The sequence below is a fragment of the Tremella mesenterica genome (genome assembly GCF_000271645.1).
Source record: "Tremella mesenterica DSM 1558 unplaced genomic scaffold TREMEscaffold_18, whole genome shotgun sequence".
NCBI lineage: Eukaryota > Fungi > Basidiomycota > Tremellomycetes > Tremellales > Tremellaceae > Tremella > Tremella mesenterica.
The window spans coordinates 310106-330052 of NW_006711242.1; the positions used below are offsets into that span (position 1 = coordinate 310106).

Below are 19947 nucleotides of genomic sequence, written 5' to 3' on the forward strand. Positions count from 1 at the left end.
CTTGATCTTATATGATGCAGGTGCCTATAATTTACATAGCTCGTATGCGATGATTTCCTCATGCAAAGCGCTCCATCATCAGTACATTACACTCACCAACACTTGTGGAACAACTCACTGTATCACACATGCTACATTTATTGGCGGAAGGTATGTTCGCATATGTACATGCTGAACAAACTATGTATCGATCAGCCCTTATTGGTATCGAGAGACTATATTTGAGATCGCTTCCACGATTGTGAACGATTAAATTGCCGATGCCTTGTCAAGATGGGGATCGAAGTTGAGTATCGGAAGATATCACTCACATTTCTTCCCTGTCAAAGCTGTACCCCCAAACCCTTCCTTTCTCTTGTCACTCTCGAACAGTTCCTCTTTCTCCTCCAACAACATACATTTCATCGTTGACCCCTTTAATACCCCTATATTTTCCATGGTCTCCTCTGATTCTAAGTTTCTATCATCATACATTAACATTTGACTGATTGGTGAAATGTCCAAACGATTCATCAACTAAACATCAGCTTGACTCTACGTTGCATATATGAAGGGAGAAGCTGACCATGAGTTTGATATCTTTGATGGTGGTGCTTTTCGTTACTGTCAATGTCTCCCTTTTCATCCCTCTTCGTGTGTTCATACGGGATCTCGAAACAAAATCCGAAGATTGAGGGCTCGAGGTAGAGATGAGCTCAATGGTGATTGTGGTTTCCGTAAAGTCTAATGATCTGCAAGTCAGTGATGCTAAATTTAGGATGAAGAGAGTAAGGACGAACCTTCTCAAGCGACATGGATCGCATATGGGTGGACTGAACTGAATGACACTAGTCGATGCACCTTCAAGTCTGTTGGCTCCAAATTTGACAATGACAGGTGACTGCGTGCCATATCTTTACATCAGCATTCTTTGTCTTCATCAGTGGGATTGATATTTCGCTTGACGATGACGGCCTCACAAGAGACATCGATAGTTGCGCGTCGACTCACTTCTCACTTAGAAACTGCCAACCCGAGCTCGAAATATACTCCAGGCTTTCAGTGGTAGGATCGATATCTAATCCTCCATGTTTGCATGTCATTCTTTCCATCACTGGCTTTCCTGCTTGTCCTTTGATGTAATTCGACCAATTAGTGTAGAACTCCTCTGGAAGGACATAAAACTCCTCATCAAAGATCATCGGTGCCGCGTCCACCTCTCTTTTGAGTTTCCGGTCATACGTCACGTCGTCATTATGTACTTTGACCACTTTGGAGCTTGGCCGGTTCTCTTCGCAAACAAGACAAATCGGAGTGTCTATTCTGGGAAGATCAAGATTTTCGAAGAGAGATCGTAGATATTGTAACGCTTCCACTGATATTGACAAGGTGTTCGGGAGTGTGGGAAATAATTCGCCGTGATCGCACAAGAGTTCGTAATTAGGATGGTTCGGAAGATCGGGAGGTGTACATATACTGTTGTCCCAATCCTGGAGCCACCGAGAAGGTAAGAGGTACTCTCCTTCTTCTCCGATAAGTTCATTAAATACAACGACTTGGTTCCTATGTTCCATCTCGGCCAGACGTCGGTTGAAACCCTCCTTTACACATGTCTCGCAGATATCTAGAGTTGGATGGGATGAGATTCTATCCCAAGCTTGCCGCGAAATCAGTCGACAATCTGGCGTTTTGATAGGGTCGATAGCGCCATGAGAGCATTTGACAGGTTCAAAGTCGAGTGGAGTTGAGAGCTCATCTAACTGGGTGGTCTTGAACCACTTGCTGAGGGCGTCTCGGGGTACGATGACCTCATCCTGGTGATCAGCTGTGATAGTGGGAGCCAACACAGATGCATATATGTTGCTCACCCCACTTAGACAAGCCAGAGCGTCTTGCTTGCACTTGAACAACTGTTCCACGTTAGCAGCGACTTTCGAACGCCTGAACCTCAGCTGAAGAAGATACTTCGTGAATATGACTTACTTATTTTGATTCTCTTCGATCTCAGCTTCAAAAACCACGTTGTCCGCTTCCACGACCTTAGTCAGGGTCACGGGCGGCAAAATCGCTGTAGCGAGATCGCTTAGACCCTTGTCTCCATTGTGACACTGCACGTCTCCATTCGACGCCTCTTTGGCCATTGCCGCCATCTCATCCTTTACGGATGTCACCGGTAGCGGTTGAACGTGAGACGAAGCGATGGCCTGGTGTCCGTTTATCAAATCGCTTCTGGATCGCTTACGCTTGTACACTAACATATACGCATCTTTACTGGATTTCGTAGTCTTTTCCGCTTGGATTATGACCTCGTTCGAGCCTTGACGCATACGTTTATTAGGTCGACTCGATCGAAGAGTGACCTCTTCATCATTGCAAAAAAGCCAGTCATCGTCTTCTGAACTGTAAACTTCACAAGTAAAATGACCATGATGTGCCTTCCTATCAGCTTTCTACATCCATCATATTCGAGATAGTTTAGACGACCTGACTCGAAAGACAGGCCGAGAGAGAATATGGGTCGTGCGGAAGTTGACTCACACTACTTCCCTGATGACTTATGACAGCCTGAAGTTCGTATTCTTGATCTTCTATCTTCAATGAAGTTGAATACTCGATAGGCACATTGCTTTTCTTCCGCGATTCAGTCTTGTAATCAAATATGAATCTCATCAGAGTGATCTGTAACACCGGGGGAAGTTTGACCAACTCCGTTTTCCGAGTTGCGTCTCTGAGTCGTTTACAAATAGGACATGAATATTGATTTTGACCATTTAATAATTCAGGACGTAGGAATGTTTTGATATGTTCGTCCAAGGTACTTTTACTCTAAAAATCAGTCCAGTCCGAACATTGAAGCTCACCTTCAAGGAAAGTTCAAGTTCACGGAATGTACCTTTGACCGAATGAGCATCACATGATAGGAGGACGAGACAACTTACTCGGTCTGCGAGATTGGTAACCGCATTCGCAAGTTGTCACATATTCCATTATACCTTCGTACTACTCTCAACACTCGCACAACCTACAAGAAGCTAAAAAGACATACCTGATCTGAGATGAGTGATCTCAGTTTGCTTTGAGGATGTATTTGGACATCCGGGGTGATGAGTTCCATGAATAATTTAGCAAACCTGGGATTAACGAAACAATTCTCAGAGATGTAGCAAAGATGAGCAGACTTACTCTGCCGCATCTTGTTGATCGGCTTTGTCCAGCTGAAGTACCTCTACCAATGGAGAAGGATCAATGTAGGGTCGTTTAGAGAGTTGTAACGAAGCGAAAACTTGGGCTAAGTGATATAAGGGTGTGGTTGTATCCTTCTCTCAGCTGATTCGCGAATTATATTAGGGTTTTACCTCTTCAGTGACGCTGGCATAAACGGCACGTCTAAAAGGTATGTCGTAGTACCACACCTGTAAAAAGGCGTTGGCCTGTCCTTGTTAATTCACCCTAGATAAGGATAAGTACTCACGTAACAAGTCGCTCCTAGGTTTCGTAGACCAGCAGGGCCATCTCTGATCTCCATATTGTCCGGCAAAGACTCTCGTAGTAATCTATCTTTCGTTTTCTCTTCAAAAACCTGGTCCATCAGCTCTCGCTCGAAGAGGAATGAGGTGGAATCTGATGTGCACTCCACTCACTTCTTCAGCACCGAGATGGTTGTAGCATTTGACTTTACCTCTACATCTAGCCGGAGTGCACTTCTCTCCGTTCGTTATCTCGATAGGCTTGACAATCTCGGATGTGTCATGTTGCCATCGTATAGGACATTGGGTGGCCCCTTCTAACCCCGCGGCCCGTCGTCGATGAAGAGGAGTGATATCCTCGACCTTGAGAACTTCCGTACCTACCCAAGACCAGTCAGACTTGTCTTTAGGAGTTTTGGTAGGCTTGGAACTGGTCCCATATCTCGCTTTTGGCATTTTAAGAAGGTCGGTAGATGATGATGATAAGACAATAAGAGAAGGGTGGTTGATGGACAACTTCAAACTACTTAACCTTCTTCAAAGTGGACACCTCCACTTTGCACTCCCCACATTGACCCCATCCCTTTCCCTCATTATTTCACCTCTCATTCCACGTATCCATGAGTCTATTCCAGAGGTTGATACGACTGAGAAGAGGTACTCCAAATCTAACAGCAATCAACTACACTCCCGAACATGCCGCTCTGGCAAAGACCATCGTACGTCGACGAAAGATATTTCGAGCTCTTTCATCTCGAGTATCACTCATAAGGTACGTTCATGTCCTTTACCGCGACGACAGAACTTATAATAGACTCATACTTGCTACTGTGGGTGTACTATGGATCCTCGCGTTACCTTATGAAGGATTATGGAAGAGGACATATGTTGATGAAAATGCTTTACAACCCGGTCAAGTGGGCTTTTGCTCTGAATGAAGAGCTCGGAAGCTGATGATGAGGTCAATACGTATTGGGATTGGGGAGATGTACATCGAGCTGATATATACCTGGGAGAGCTGGAAAAGTTGAGGGATAAGAATGCTTCATTTGCCCAGTGAGTTCTTCTGATGTATTCTTCCCATTTTTCTCACCCCTACTTACGTCCTTGTCATATTTGACATTTTACTGATGGTCCAACATGCAAAATCACCTCCACGGTCCTTACTTTTTACTTCTGTGCATCCTCCTCTGGCTGAACAATATCTCCGTCTCACTAGACCCGGTCGCGGGGGTCTGACTCTGCCACGAGTGACGTCGGGAATTGAGACGTTTATATGAAAAGCAGGACAAAAAGGAGATGCTCATCTCAGATATTCCGAATATTTCATGTCAACACTCTCCTCCTCTGGCCTTCACACATCCTCACTCTCCACATCAACCTACTCTCTCCTCTCCCCTCCCCGTTCCTCAGGATTAGAAACGATCCTCCTTTCTGCCCCTCTCATCTCCCATCTTCAAACCCCAAACCTTCGAGGAATCTCCATCCTTCTATCTCTCGCTCATTTCTTACGAGGACAACCTCAGTGGGCGTTCGATTTCCTCTTCATCTTCCCTTCTGGTCATATGGAAGGTTTAGAAGATTTCATGAAATCATACGATCTTCTTTTCCCCGGTCGGATTTGGACATCGCTGAATATCGATTATCCTGGTCATAGTTTCAGTCATTTGGGGATATTTTACGAAGGTATCAATGGGAGATTACCTAATCAAGATTTGATCAATACTGTTCAACATATTGCTAGATGGACTGGAGGTGTTCCTATGAGGGTTCATGATGTTGTTGATGAGGCTGATGGAATGTGGGAGAGATGGAAAATAGGATTTAAGGGGTTATGGGAACATGGAAAATTCACCGCTTTGGGTAGAGCTAGTGGTGCACATGGAGTTTTGGCCAGGTAAGTCGTTGTCCCCTTCCCCTCCTCCTCTCTCCCCCCGAACGCCCTTTCCTCACATGACCTCATATGACAATCTGGAATTATCAAACTTTCCTCTTCTTTTAAAGATCTTCGCGTTTAAAAGTCTTTTCTGTGGTCAAAACACAAATTCGACTCTTCTCACATCTATGACAAGAGTATCACCGTCGGTCGAATTTTGAGCACTCCGTCGAGGATGAGATACTAGGGTGAAAGTGACATGTTTCCACACACAAAAATTTATCCACCATGTCGACCCCGCACGAGGATGAGAATATCGAGGATGAGAACATGTTTTCAAAAAAGTGTGGGATATGATCAATATTGAAGAATAATTAATAAATCAGACATCGTATAGACGCTCTAACACTATATTGTCCCCCATCATCATCACCACATGGATTCCACACTCTTGGTAAAATAATCGAAAGCACACTACGATCATTATCAAACCTACTCGAAAGACCACACGCATCTTATTTCTTTTACTTAATCCCACGTCCATCATATTTTATTCCAGTAGGGAATTACCTTCCTTCCATCGTTTTACTCGGTGCTTCACTCACTATCGGTGGTTTATCTTGTCCTAGACCATTAGAAGGGTTTTTATGGTTGATCATACCTCATTTAATTGGGTTGATATCATGGATGATAGAATTACCGGAATTCAGTTTAATAGCATTGTTCATTCCTAGACCGGGAATTACGACAATTTTCTCTCTTCCGGTTTCTCTTATACATATTCGAACCTCTACGCATACACTTGAAGTGGAGAAAGACGTTGATGATAAACTCAAAAGTGAGGAATTCAAAGGGAAGAAGGGGATTACGAAACGAAATCTAGATTCCAAGATTGAGAAAAGGGGAGAGGATGAAGAGGGAAGAATGAGGAGGATGGAAGTGTTGAATGAAGAAAGAAAAAGTATGGAAAATATGTCTTTACTCTTATACGGTGCTTTAATCCCTACGTTAGGTATGGTCAATTTCCCTCAATCTGTATTATTGACATTACTTGTATACATCAATCTTGTCCCACGCGGTTGGGTCAGATTGATGTTATTAGGTTTCAACCCAGCTTGGGTGAGAATGTTTTTGCGTCATGGGATAGATTTGAAGGATGAATGGGAAAGATATGGGAATATCACTTGGGTCGGAGTTTATATGGTTTGGATACCTTTATGGTGTTGTTCTGCCATGTTGAGGGAAACACCGTTTTAGCATCGAGTATCTCATGATATCATCGTTTCACGAATTCACGAGTTCACCAAACACTTGCACATGCATTTATATCTGGCCCTCTATGTGTTGGTCTCAATGTTCGTCTCCACTTAAAAGTACGAATACTCTACTCCACGGTCGCTAACTCAGGGGATGAATGGGCGATATTTGACTTTCTCAGGGGGGCAAATACTGGGGCGTCAATGTGCTGTCGGGAGATCTTGTCCTTATCAGCAGCTGGCAATTGGATAACGACACTTCTTGTAACACATACATATGCTGAAAGAGAGTATGCGGTCTACATCGTATCTTACTACAGGACGTCGTATCTTGGTATATGCTGTATGCTACATGGACCCGTGACAAACCCATCACTGTTGATCCACAGGACGTGTATCAGCACCAGCTTTGACAAGTTCCGCAGTCGCTTTCTTCCTCCATTCGTTTAATTTACCAAAGAAACCATCGGAAGAAGTTGTGTTTTCCTTTCCATCCCATTCTTCTTCGTGGCTGAAAGTCAGCTCTGCCCCGTTTTTAGGTTCAGCATATTCTTCGAATGTGGGACGTCACATATTACAGTATATACGGTCGAGTGGTGAACGACCATTTTCAGCTTCAACCGGACGCCCTGGAGTTCGTAAGGGCTATGGGAGAAGCAAACGAAGCAAGTGCAGGCGAAAAGAGACCGACCAGACTTACTGGGTGATGAGCTTTGTAGATGGATCCACAGTCAAGGTGATCAAAGAATTGACGAGCTTGGTAGTTTGCGGAGTCTTGACGTGGTAGTTCTGAGCGAGAGCAAATTGCACCGAGGGGGGTTTCTGGCGATTAGTAAGATGCTCAACTTCCCAGTCACGCTTGACTCGCAACGACCTTGTCAATTGCTCATACTTCAGCTGAATCATGCGCAGCAAACGGGGAGGAGCGAGGAGAAGCGGATGGTCAGAAAGAAGTCCTACAATAAGAAACTCACAACCTGAGGGTTGTCCAACACTTTCAGATCCAACGTTTCAGACTTGGAGAAAATCTTTGGCATCGAATTGAACTGGGCTTTCTTCCGAATCAGCTTCCTTCGTACCCTAAAATCAACCAGTAGAGTGACTCACCACAGACTCAAGCCCTTCAGCTAGTCCGATAGGATCATGAAAAGTGGCTTTCTGGTCGTACCTTGCATACGCCGCGCTGACAGGTTGAAGTTGGTCTACCTCATCAGTTCAAAGCTCTTTTTTCAACTCGAGAGACATACACAACTTGAGGACATCTTGGATGAGAGCTGCTTCCTCTCCAGATGGTTTACGTTCGGAGAAACCAAAAGTAGGCACTTGAGCTTGAGACATTGCGCGGTAGATAAATTTCGGAAGTGTCAGAACGGGTCTAGGTCTGAGAGTGAGAGGTGAAGAGAGTACCCGAGGTTGAAGAAGGACTTTGGATGGCATGGGAATGATTGGATTTCATGACGAGGTGTACTCGTACTGTACTCGTACTGTATATATCGTCATCGGTAGCGTAAGACGTCATGACGATCACTTCGTAGTCAGTCTGAAGATGGAGATCGATCGGGAGTTGCAGTGGGAATGGAGGTGAACAGTGACGTGGTGAAGTCGAAATTCGGTCGCAGATGGGTTCGATCGTGAACGGTGATGTTTCGTGGAGCCCCACAAATTGTAACCGTGGGGTTGGGGATGTTTGGTCAAGGTGTGTTAGAGGATGTGGTTCCGTGTTTCAGATTTATTTGATTCTTCAAAGTGCCATGTGCCAGCAAACACTTCCCTTTCCACTCTCGGCTCGCGGCTCGGCTCCTCAGGAATCACAGGCCATAGTCAGAATCAGCAATGTAAGGACACTCGTGTTGAATTAAACATCAGGGTCTGGATGTGTGCCGGTCTCACTCATGTTGGTTGTCCCCGGGGAGGTTGAGTCATGTCCAGTTGAGACATGATACATTGGCTCACACGTTGAATGAGCTTCTATCACCATGTTTTGGATCAAACATCTTCTCACTCACTCCATCATTCTTACACCTCTTTCTCTCAATCTGACATTGTTCACCCTACTGACGAGAGACGGGGTGGTATCTTCTTTCACAGCTCACGAGTGACGAATCATAACCGATAATCGGTCATCGCAACATCAGCTTGGCAGCTTGTCCCGTCGACATGGCGCCAAATCATAGACGTTCTCCGGCGGTGGCGATGCCAGTACCATTCCCCACTTCAAGCAGAGGTCAAAACCCAGATGATCGATGGTCCGGTGAAAGTCTCGCTCCATCCGATGGCTATTCTGGTTTGGTGAGCACATTCCTCCTTCTCGTCCCCACTCATGGCACCCGCACCTCTCAAGCTCTCATCATCAGCACAGGGCTGACGATCAGTTTACATCCGGCATGATAAGACAATCCCTTTCACCTAGTAAACAATCACGTCTTACAACACCCACACGTCAACGACGTCGAGTTTCCATCACCCCTTCCAACACTTCACCCTACAAAGCCTACACTCAAGAGACTTCCGCCGAGCGGGCTCTCACAGACGTTATGAGGGCTCTCAAACTGGCCATGTCTCCTCGTACTCCACATACCAACCCGAGAAGGATCATGGAAGAATCTCGATGGTCTTCCTCATCCGGTAGTCCAGATTCCCACACTTCAACAGCGGAGAGTTTTTGGCGTTCTCGAAAATCTGGAGAGTCGGTAAGACCGAGGAAGAGCGCAGAGTCCAGTCGACCCAAGAAAAGTTTAGATAGTATCAGACCGAGAAAAAGCTTTGAGAGTGCCAGGAGCACCAAGAGTAAGAAGAAAACAAGGAAAAGTGGTGAGACTGATAGAATGGATTTGGATATTCCAGAAGTACCACCTGTACCTGTCCCGATCACTCCCAGAAGAAGTATGGTTGGTGATTTGGCCCGGCGTTTGGGATTGACACCCAAAAAGAGGCAGGTGTGAGTCATTTTATTACCATTCAGCATAACGTCACAATCAACTGGTATCTATGTTTTCTCATTCCGTTGTAATCAGTATGACGAAACGGCGTGACACATTTTCAACGAGATGCGGTGTAGGTTGTGGGCTGCCGAGATATAACATGGAAGAACTGATCCTTAGTCCTCCACCTGTCCCCAGTCATCCTCTCAACCTACCTCTTCCTCCACCCCGGACAGTCCAAGATCCAAATTTACCAATTCCTCGGAAATCGTCACTCATTACCTTGCGCTCGTTAGCGAAAAAAGGTTCGACAACGACCCTTCGTTCCATTCGTACTGTCGCTCCTCCTTTACCTTCTACTCATCCCTTCGCTCTTCCAACAACACCGGCTAGAACTCATCAACCAGTTCGTCCAGCCAAATCATCCATCGGACCTCCGAAAGCCGTCCCTTCCGTTAGTCCTAGTAAATTCTTAGATTATCTTCCACGTCCCGCCCCGATCACTCCAAAGCGATACGGCATGTCTTCCGTTCAACAGCCTACAGGGATGTCGCAATCATCTGAAGCACCTTCCATGCCCACTCCTAAAGAGATGACCACCCCGGATCTGTCCATGACTACCGACGCGGATTTATCGGTCGCTTCAAGTTACGTCGTCACTCCTGCTTTCTTACCTGCTCCTACTCTTCCCACTCCTCGGTCTATGTCCCCAGCTTTGGCCAAGACGAGAAGAATGATCGGACTCCTTCCACGTCGACCTAACTTAAGTAATCTACCCAGCAGGACTGGTACTCCATCCATAGTATCGAAGAAATCGGACGGTCCCTTGTCTTACAACACTTCTTTCGATAGTCCTATGGCACAACCGATTCCTCCTTCTCTTCTAGAGCGGCCTCGTCTGTCTTCTCTGAATCTTCGCGGTCTGCCGAGGTACGAATATAAAGGGGATCAAGAAATGCCATATAGGTCGGGAAAGATAGATGGATGGAACACACCTCACCCCTTAAACACACAGGACGAGTTCTTCGCAAACTTCGTCCCAGAATCATATAGTACCCCACCTCTCTCTATCAAAGTAAGACAGAAGGACAATATCGACTTTACCGCTTCTCCCTCTCCTGGACTATACTCTCCCGTCACACCTGGTTTACCTCCATCGGCGAGAACAAGGACGTCGAAGGTGCCCGGTCTGCTCGGGGTCGATGTCAAAAGACACGAGAGGCCCACTAGTGCTCAGAGCAATAAGAGTAATCAGAGCGCCAAGAGCAAAGGGTCAGCAGCTACGGCGGAAACGGAGGAAAAGTGGGAGTTGGAAAAGTATCTGGAAAGTGAAGTAGGACATGATAGTCAAGATGAGGCTATGGCTCAATGATTGGTAAGTCTCTCACGAGTTCTCCCGTCCATTTCCAAATCTCCATCTCGACCTTTCATCGCGAAGTCTTCCGCTGATCTGAAGAATATACACTCGACCAACCCTTGATCTACCGTTGAAATAATTCGCTCTCTTTCAGCCGCATTTTTACTGTTTATCGATGACCATGTCTCCTGAGTAGAGCTTCAGAATATATGTCAAGGCTATGGAAAGAAGAGTTCGCTTATCGGCGCTGGACGTTTACGGACCAATTTGTATTGAACAATCATCAACTATTCTTTCTACATCCTTCTTGACTCTTCCACACCCTTGCACCTCTATCTAATTACTAACATTGCTGACACATAGACTGAGAAAAATCAAACACAGCATGATTTACATTCTTATTCTGTCTCTGTCAAAATGATTTACTCAATCAGTCTGGTACCACTGCTTCACCCCAGGACGACCTCTGGAAACCAATTTGTAGCCCTCCGCGTCAATCTCAGGCGAAGTCTTTTCCTGCGCAATCAGTTAGAAAACACTGTTGTTCCTTTTCCCTCTGGACATACCTTGACCTGATTCGTGGATGATCCTGCCGTCACTTGACAGCTGTTGGCGGACAGCTGAGCAGCGGCTTGTTCACGCTGTTTTTTCTTTTCGGCCTCGTCAGCACCTACACAGATCAGCTCGGTTCATCCTCATCTACGTTATTTGAAGGCGCGGGAGAAGAGGGACAAGGGGATGTTAGATCATTTGAGATTTCAAGGAGCACTGATGATCAATTGAACTCACATCTCTTACACATCTCAGCGTACATCCAAGGCAATACGTTTCCACACTGACACATACCTGATGATCAGCTCAAGAGGGTTGACCGAAGGGTAAATATATGTACAGGTGGATTGTCCACATGTAGAGTCTCCCATCTTCTCCACAGGTTTTGAACATACATCGCAAATGCCTAACAATCAGCTTCACTCGTTCAACAATAGACTCACAATCATCACAGAATCCTCTCGTGGTCCTCTGCACGCCGCAAATGTAACATTGCATCTTCGGTTTGGCCGATTTAGAGTTCCCCGTCTTGGCCATATCGTATTCTGTGTCGATAAAGAATTGTACGCTTACTTTGTGAAGAAATGTGTCAGTAGTGATTATTTAAGATATGCGATACAATCGGATGGACTGACATGCTCAAGCAAGCACCTCGAGGTCAGAAGCATAGGTTGTATCACCCCGGAATGCTGCAAGAAAAGAGGGCTATGACATGAGGACGATATTCGTAAGTCTAATTTATCGGGGCGGGGTCAGATCCTGTGGGTGCGAGACACAAATACGACGTTGGGACTGTAGTTACCGAAAGGGAAAATGGTCACAGTACATTCTGGTGGACGTACTCCTATTCTCGATTGCAACATGTTTGTTGGAAGAAAGACGTGAGTAGGTCATCTCAATGTGTTGAGGAATGGGGTCGAGGAGGAAGTAAGCCGGGAAGTCATGACCACGTCAAAAGCTCGGATAATCATTGTTTCCGTCGTCTGCGTTGAGGGTCCAAGGCAGGATCCGCATATTTCAGGCGAGAAAGAGGGGGTTTACATCAATCTGAGCTCATTGGAGCTTCTCAAGACTGCGTAATCAATTCCCGCCCTGTTTCTCGGTATGTCAATATCTAAATGGTTGACAGGATTATTTTTGACCCCCATCCCGACGATAATCGTGGATCGATCTTCCACTCGGCATCGACAATTTGAAATGATCCGAAAATATGTCCAGCTTCGTCATGATGTTTCATTGGAAGACACTTCGTACTACATTGACGGAACGATCTTGTGCTCTAAGTCCACCCCCATGTTTCCGTTAGAGCAGACCCTTTTTCTAGCTTGGCACTCCGCTCCTCTATCGCCACTTCCCTTTCTTCATCTTGAGTTTGTTGTAACTTTTGGATACCAGACACCCTAGCATCATCTTTGAGTCGTACAAGAGCATCTTCGATCCAAGCATCTTTCGTCTCAGGTAGAGTCCCTGCTTTCTCCTCTCCCAGCACCGCTCGACTGAGTCCATTGAGATCATCTACGTCCGGACACCATCCGATTATATTGAAAAGTCGATAATATATCGCCCCCTTTTCTATACATTCCGCTAAGTCGGGACGTCCATATTTCTTGTAACACTCAATCATGTACTTTTCTTCAACGCCCAGGTCGTTAAAGCCAGCCATGTGCCTATCGCTTCCGAAGCAGAACCGAGGGGAAGAGAAGGCTTCTGCTTTGGTAGTGACATAAGCCCTGAGCAGTCAGCCAGATTTTCAGGAAAGACTACTCGAGGGATAATTTTGTAATGTAGAATGATTATTCAATGTGAACTTACCATTCCCAATCTAACACAGCAGATAGTGAATCATCTAAAACCAACATCTGGTCGGGTTTACTGTCCGGGTGTTTGATGAAGAATTCTGTCTCTTCTCTAGCCATTTCCTCACAGGTTTCCACCATCTTTCTTGCGTGGAGATGACCAAGAAACATGTGTAAAGGTTCATCTACCAAAAGCTCTTGCTCCCACAATTTGTCTAAAATCAGGTCGATTTGAGCCAAGTAACGATCTCTGTTTGACCAGAATGGTCCATACAGACGAGGACGATCGGGTCCGCAGAAGTCGACTAATGGGCCTGTGAGCGCATAATCGGTATGTTGTTTACTAGTTGGTCTTATACCTATGTCGCTTGAGAAGAGTGGACTAGAGACTAAAGAAAGTGGATAGAGACTTCCGATACCTCCATGAAAGGGAACGTCGGCGAGAATGAGTTGAAAGCGAACGAATTCGTCGATGATCTTCTTATATCTCTCTTGAGCTTCTAGTCCCTTTATCGCTCCCACACTGATTGGTGCTGGACGACCGTACCACTTTCTACCAGGCATCATCTCGAGGAAAAAATAACGTAAAGGAGATTCTGTTTCTGATCAGCTTCGCCCCGCTCAAGGACTCGAAAAAAAGGGAGAGTGATGAAACTGAGAACACTTACTCGTGAAATCTGTGTTTGGATCTACTCCATGACTCCAAGCGTTTGGGACCTTTGCACTCACCCTATGCAGAACTCGAAGGGTTTCAACTTCACTCTCCAGAACAAAAGGTTGTATTTCTGCCGGGGGACTACCTGATGCTCCTTGACGGATACGCAACAACCATTTCACCCCGTCTTCAAAATCAATAGCGAAATGAGCGTTCCAAGAGCTGACCAGTCGTAATCGCTTCAAATCACCCCATTCTGTGGGAAGAGTGAACGTAGGTTCGTGTCCTGGACGGAGTGAACGGATTTGCTGGTATAAATCAACGGTGGCGAGATCAGACAAAATAGGAAGCCACTAATACGTAAGTCATTGATGTTTTGGATGGTTGAAGGACTCACTCGACGCTTATTGACTTCCATGTGTCGAACTCCAAGTTCAGCCTGTCCTTCCTACACAATGAATACAGAAGCTTCAAGTGGTAAGGGGGGGGATACTTACTGGGGAATTCTCATCACAATCGTGAAATGGCGGTGTGAAATGCGTAGGACAGAGAAATATATTGCAGGAGTAGCAAGTGTTGTGGTAACCTCCTAGGAACCTGCGATGACAGTCGGGATACCCGCATGTAGTCCATTGAAGAAACATCTGGTAGTCACGAGTATATCAGATAATGAGTCAGTGGTCGTGAGGAAATGAGGATGACATGTCTCTAAGAAACCGAGGTGGGTGAAGGGCGTATAACGTGTTGATCGTCGTCATGATGTCTATTGTCAGGAAGAGTGCGTACACAGAAAGAATCTTCACTTGACGCCCCTTTGCTGGCCTATCATGTAGAACATGGGCGATCTGGGAGGATAGGGAGGATATTGAGGAAGCGTTAGAGTGAGATCTGGACAAATCCCCCAAAATGGCGAATGTGATGATTTTTGGCTGCTTCAGTTCGGGATCAGGAATCACTCCCCTACTGACCATGACTGACAACAATGATGCATGTTGAATTTTCATCTTCAATACAAACAGGGGTAACCGTACCACTACAACTGCGTACTCGCACATGTATACTTACCCATCCGTCACACTCACTATGTTCGAAGGTCGTCGACTGAACTCCTTCCTTTCTTACGTTGCGGTCCGACAGCTCTATGTTGCGTTTTGATCTCTGTATATATGAGCTGGGCACTGGTACATATATCAACCATCAAACTCACAATGCTTGCATTGATTGTTCCCCAAATCCAAGCATACTCTCTTGTTGCATTCCGGACAAGGATCTTTCTGGCCTACTTATCAGTCATCCGTCACATCTGATCACGGAAAAAAACAACTCACATGCAGGACAAAAATAATCCTCATGGTTTGATTTATATTCTGGACAATTCTGACATTGGCCTGATGATCAGTCTGATTCTTCGACTCGGTCTTTCACTCACATTCCTCACAATACTTCCCGAGGTTTATCGGTAACAGTGGAAGTCCGCAACCTTCTCGTTGGCACCGACCTTGAGTTTAGCTTTTCTGTCATGATGGGAGACAGTAGAGAAAACTCACAATTATCACAAAAGCCGGAATACTTTTCTATTTGAGCGCCGCATTTGAGACACGCACCTTGACGTCAGTGTTATAGGATCGTATGAAAAGAAGATACACTTACAACTCTCGCAGTACAGATCGCCTTCATCGGCGATTGGAGACATACAATTTCGAGCGTGGCATCTACCTGAGAATCAGCTGAACGTGACGAAGAAAGTAATTCAAGATTCATCTCTGCTTACATACGAAAAAGAGCCGTCGTAAGTCTTGAAAGAAGCCGGATCGAGTGGAGATTTATGGTTGGATCTGATTGATGGAAGAAAAGAAGAAACTTACATTTCTCATGGTAATCTGAATGTTTCATCTGAAGCTCTCCTCCACAGACCCCACAAGCGCCTGTTTTTCTCAGCGATTTCATCAGAATAAGCAGACAAGGGACCACTCACACCCATTACAGAATTCCTTCCATAGACATTGTTTCAAAAGCCCACATGCAGGACATCCTCCACCTGTCACTTAGCACCCAAATCTCCTTCGGTCTTTTGTCTTCTCCCACAAGAAGTGCACAGCGAATGACCCCGCTTAGTGACCTGTCCACCACATTGAACGCAACCGCCTGCTTTTAGCATGCTTCTGTAGACACTTGACTTACATGGACCACATACGAATTTCTCATCCTCGTCTAGTTCATCACCACAAAGGTTACATGACTGGACTTCAGACATGCTGTTCTCACCTATATGGGGAGGAGGGATGAATTACCGAAGTCGAGACTGATTGATGGTTATTGAGAGTGGCAGGGTTTCTGATGAGGGGGCCATTACGACGGGGAACGAGGGGAACATACTCGGGAATGAACGGACCGTCATAGGCGGAGATGAGGCGGTCTATTTAGATGGTCATTTGAATTGTGGAGGCCGATACGTAGAGTCGTGGAGATGAATGAGTATGTACGTTCCCAACTTTGGTGGGAGAAGTTTCTGTTGGGTCGTATGCGGGACCATGCAATGGCCTGAATAGGTAAGCGAGCCGAATTGACCGAAGCCCTGAAAGCAACCCGAGTATGATCCGGTTTGAAGGTTCCGACACGATGATCCGTGCGTCGGTCTCGCTCGCGTCTCCAAGAAACCGAGTCGCGGCTGATGAGCTCTTGGCTATAACATCGTGGAAGAGTAGAGTATATCTGACGGCGAACTATGGTGATTCTTCTCATCCAAACCGACAGATATGATCTTCCATCTTGTCTAAACTATGACGGACCACTGCAGACGACGGAAATTAGTGAAGGAGATAAACTCTAGCTCCGATGCGAGATCCGAGAGCCCCACCTCATTGTCGGAAATTGAAACCCTGAAAGGTAGTCGGGGTACGACGTATGTACGTACCTTTTATCAATCATCATCAGTGATAAGCAGGTCATAGAATCTTCTTGTGACAGATAGAGGCGACGCCAGGCAGACCTCCATGTCTTCTCACTTGGATGGTCAAGAAGCTTCCTCGAAGAAGGGTTGTTCAGCTTCTGCCGATATGAAAGGCGTAAAAGCCATCATCGTTTGCTATGAGGTCTCCACCACTCACCAATCAGCTTAAACTCATTCTCTTATCATACCTGCCAACTTCCTAGTTCTTTCGTAGTACCGCGTCAAAATGATCCAATGTCGAAAAGATTACTGCTCTACGATGGTCAAGCCGGTAGACCAATACTGTACGGCTCGTGAGTTTCTCCCCCTTTCGAGCCCATTGGGTCGCCACTCATGAAGGCTTCTCTACCTTTCTTTGAGCTATCACAGATCATTCAAACATGTTGGAACTATCAGATACTGAAACTCAGACAAACAGAAATTGTGTCAACATTGCCGTCTCCGCTACACACAGGAAAGCCATGAATACTGTGGTGTTTGTAAGTCATTGCACCCCTTCATACTTTGAACGAAAAATGAATTTCTATAACCATTGACATGAACGATACAATTAGACTGACGGGAAGGTCTCGAAATTCAGAACGCCCAGGAGAAGGCCGAACAAGCAGCAGCGGAGGCCGCCAAGAAGCAGCAAAACCAGTGATGACTTTGGCTTCCAAGGTATGTAGCGCCCATCACCTCACATTTCCTGGTCATGCTGATCAGAGTTCAAGTATGGGAACTCCACGTTCATTATACGTCAAGGATCCAAAAGTACGAGTAGTGGTTTATGTACGGTACAGTGGAGTATTTGCAGACGTTATGCACGTAGTAGGTGGTATGTAAAGAAAGATGCAACTGCCACGTGCCACCTTGTCACGGTGAGACTAGCGAAAGGGCGCGATCAAATTTTCGTCTCGTCTCCTTGTCTTTCATTCCTTCTCGTCACTTCTTTCACTAGTATCGACAATGTATCTCAGCTATTCGACATGTGAGCTGGACGGCTGTGATAAGCCCATCGTGACTCACGCAAACAATCGGTGTCGACAGTGCATGACTATACGCTGTCATGAGCACATACGGGGTGTGGAGCACGAGTGTAAAATGGTTGGGCCTGATGTGAGTATTGACCTTCCACCGTCAAGTCCCTGCAGCTGCTGATACGCTTGACTACAGTTACCAGAGTGTCGCCGCATCTGGGCTCAAATGAATGGTCGCCGGGTGAGTTCATACTGTACCGAAGCATCTGACACTGATGAAGCCAGTGGCCGCCATTGCTGGAAGCACTTGGTTCAGCGACTTTAGCCTCGATTGCCTCTCGACATCGTCCTGGACATACGGCTACCATCAAGATACCAAAGGATTGGAATGAAGCTCGGGAAACTGACTACTTGGGAGAATTTAATGGTCATCTCCCTATCACCTTTGATGACGGTGTGGAATGGCTTGTTAGATTCAGAATGGGATATCCCGGAGCTCCTTCGCGAGCTATTCAGGAGGCTATTGTGGCAAGCGAAGTGGAAACAATGAAAGTATTGAAGAATTTTGGAGTCAAGGTACCTGAAGCTTGGAAAGGTTCTCCAGTTCTTAAAGCTGGTATCAATGGTGGGCCTTCACATGTTCTGTCAATCTTTGTGGTGACAACGAAATGAGCTGACACTCATAGACTACCCGCTTCACTACTTTTTCATCGAAAAGATGAAAGGCCGGACATGGACCGGTGTTCCTGTTCCCCTCACCGAGGGAAGAGTCTCAAAAGAGGAGATACAGATAGTGATCGATGAATACGCTCAACTTCAAATCAATTTGAGCAAGGCGACGTTCCATTCCGGTATCGGCTCACTTCTTCCCAAAGACCACCCGCTTTCACTCCCTTCCCAGTCAACGTCTTCGAATGACCTTCTCTCCACCGGTCCTCTCCTGACTTTCTCAGGTCCAGAAGCTCCATTCCTCTTCGGACCCTTCAAGACCAATCGCGATCGATATCTTGCAGAAATTGACCTGATTTTGAAGTTGACGCGAGCCGGATACCTGTTTTGCTATGGTCCTCTCGACCAATATCTCAAGCATCTCCACGCCAGAAGTGTTGTAGAACAATGCGAGGAGCTGGGGAGGGAAGAGCTGGACTTCTTCATCAAACATCCTGACACTCACGGGAAACAACTTCTTATGATCGACGGACATATCGAGGCGGTACTTGATTGGGAATGGTGAGTGCTCCAATTCAGTGGTCACAAGAAGCTGATATCACAGGGCTTATGTCACCACCAAAGCCGAGGCTTTCGCGTCTCCGCGATTCTGCTGGGAACCAGAGATGCCGGGCTGCGAGCTTGAGAAGTTGAGTCTGGAGGATGAACTTCTCATTCAAGCGTACGAGAGGCATGAGAGGCCAGACCTGGCTGACTGTGTCCGGAAGGGTCATCTATATCCTTTGCTCAACAGGATGATCGGGGAAGGGCACGATCACCTGCTGGCGAATCTCTTGACAAATCTAGCTCTAGGCGTGGACTTGAAGGATTTGCCGGCGACTAGAGAGGACTGGTTTACAGATGCTTTGGAGAGATTCAAGGATGATCCTTATTTACAGGATATGATTGAGCTGGACAAGGTGTACAGAGAGAGGGAAGAGGAATGGTCGGAAATTGCGAATCGGCGTTACTTGGAGAGACTAGCACAAAGAGAGCGCGATGCAGCCCTCAAAGAGGGGGGGAGTGCGGAGTAGTGCGAGCCGGAATGAGGTGAGTAATTGATTGACTGATCTCTCTTTATCTACATCCGTTCAACACACCCAGCATGGTGCTCCAAGTGTGAGAGCGGCCTTAGCTCCTAGGATCCCAGAGAAAATCGTCAAGGAAGGAAACACCGCGGCTACATGGCAGAGAGCTGACAATGAAGGGAAAAGGAGAAAAAAAACCCGACAACCTTGTACACATTCTCTACTCTTCACAAATCCCTAAACTGTGTAAGATGTCAAACTACCGACAATGTGTGGCTGGACCAAATGGCAGGAAGGGTTAATGCGTTCACCGTACGTTCGATCGTACTGCCCCAATTCTGCCGGCAGTACTCCGACATTGTGTTCACACACTCAGAAAGGCCACCCCGACGTTTAGAGGCTCACAACAAAGTAGGTGCATGAAGGACATGAATCATTTAAAG

The 19947-nt window shown here is 46.2% G+C and overlaps 7 protein-coding genes across 7 annotated transcripts; 3 read left to right on the top strand and 4 right to left on the bottom strand.

The window, feature by feature from the left end:
* Positions 1-778: 778 nt before the first annotated feature.
* On the bottom strand, positions 779-3857 carry TREMEDRAFT_11865 (uncharacterized protein; the record flags this gene model as incomplete). Its single annotated transcript, XM_007008040.1, has 11 exons — positions 779-893; positions 991-1793; positions 2034-2414; positions 2518-2805; positions 2841-2872; positions 2919-2979; positions 3026-3110; positions 3163-3296; positions 3336-3410; positions 3452-3559; positions 3621-3857. Coding segments are annotated over 11 exons (2319 nt in total), but the record flags the coding sequence as incomplete, so codon positions are not given.
* Positions 3858-4066: 209 nt separating this feature from the next.
* Positions 4067-6579, top strand: TREMEDRAFT_70378 (uncharacterized protein; the record flags this gene model as incomplete). Its single annotated transcript, XM_007008130.1, has 6 exons — positions 4067-4218; positions 4261-4363; positions 4408-4502; positions 4759-5343; positions 5709-6044; positions 6279-6579. 6 exons carry the CDS (start codon positions 4067-4069, stop codon positions 6577-6579), a joined length of 1572 nt encoding a protein of 523 aa, XP_007008192.1.
* A 695-nt stretch (positions 6580-7274) lies between these two features.
* Positions 7275-8015, bottom strand: TREMEDRAFT_66057 (uncharacterized protein; the record flags this gene model as incomplete). The annotated part of the gene is made up of 4 exons (XM_007008131.1): positions 7275-7400; positions 7553-7633; positions 7686-7780; positions 7826-8015. The coding sequence occupies 4 exons, from the start codon at positions 8013-8015 to the stop codon at positions 7275-7277; spliced, it is 492 nt and encodes a 163-aa protein (XP_007008193.1).
* Positions 8016-8735: 720 nt separating this feature from the next.
* On the top strand, positions 8736-10871 carry TREMEDRAFT_66058 (uncharacterized protein; the record flags this gene model as incomplete). Its single annotated transcript, XM_007008132.1, has 3 exons — positions 8736-8867; positions 8951-9516; positions 9680-10871. The coding sequence occupies 3 exons, from the start codon at positions 8736-8738 to the stop codon at positions 10869-10871; spliced, it is 1890 nt and encodes a 629-aa protein (XP_007008194.1).
* A 411-nt stretch (positions 10872-11282) lies between these two features.
* TREMEDRAFT_66059 (uncharacterized protein) lies at positions 11283-11945 on the bottom strand (the record flags this gene model as incomplete). The annotated part of the gene is made up of 5 exons (XM_007008133.1): positions 11283-11372; positions 11423-11526; positions 11646-11702; positions 11749-11814; positions 11852-11945. The coding sequence occupies 5 exons, from the start codon at positions 11943-11945 to the stop codon at positions 11283-11285; spliced, it is 411 nt and encodes a 136-aa protein (XP_007008195.1).
* A 742-nt stretch (positions 11946-12687) lies between these two features.
* TREMEDRAFT_66060 (uncharacterized protein) lies at positions 12688-16113 on the bottom strand (the record flags this gene model as incomplete). The annotated part of the gene is made up of 14 exons (XM_007008134.1): positions 12688-13138; positions 13221-13800; positions 13873-14212; positions 14257-14285; positions 14828-14898; positions 14942-15037; positions 15067-15138; positions 15181-15247; positions 15289-15357; positions 15407-15463; positions 15510-15575; positions 15725-15784; positions 15835-15897; positions 16041-16113. 14 exons carry the CDS (start codon positions 16111-16113, stop codon positions 12688-12690), a joined length of 2094 nt encoding a protein of 697 aa, XP_007008196.1.
* A 1640-nt stretch (positions 16114-17753) lies between these two features.
* Positions 17754-19941, top strand: TREMEDRAFT_74890 (uncharacterized protein). The gene is made up of 6 exons (XM_007008135.1): positions 17754-17907; positions 17965-18009; positions 18054-18393; positions 18455-18998; positions 19042-19526; positions 19684-19941. Exons 1-5 carry the CDS (start codon positions 17758-17760, stop codon positions 19508-19510), a joined length of 1548 nt encoding a protein of 515 aa, XP_007008197.1. The 5' UTR covers positions 17754-17757; the 3' UTR covers positions 19511-19526; positions 19684-19941.
* The last annotated feature ends 6 nt before the right edge of the window (positions 19942-19947 follow it).

Coding starts and splice junctions, on each gene's coding strand:
- TREMEDRAFT_74890 (XM_007008135.1), top strand. CDS start 17,758: ATGTATCTCAGCTATTCGACATGTGAGCTGGACGGCTGTGATAAGCCC. Junction 18,010..18,053: donor CTCAAATGAATGGTCGCCGG/GTGAGTTCATAC, acceptor TGATGAAGCCAG/TGGCCGCCATTGCTGGAAGC. Junction 18,999..19,041: donor GCGGTACTTGATTGGGAATG/GTGAGTGCTCCA, acceptor CTGATATCACAG/GGCTTATGTCACCACCAAAG.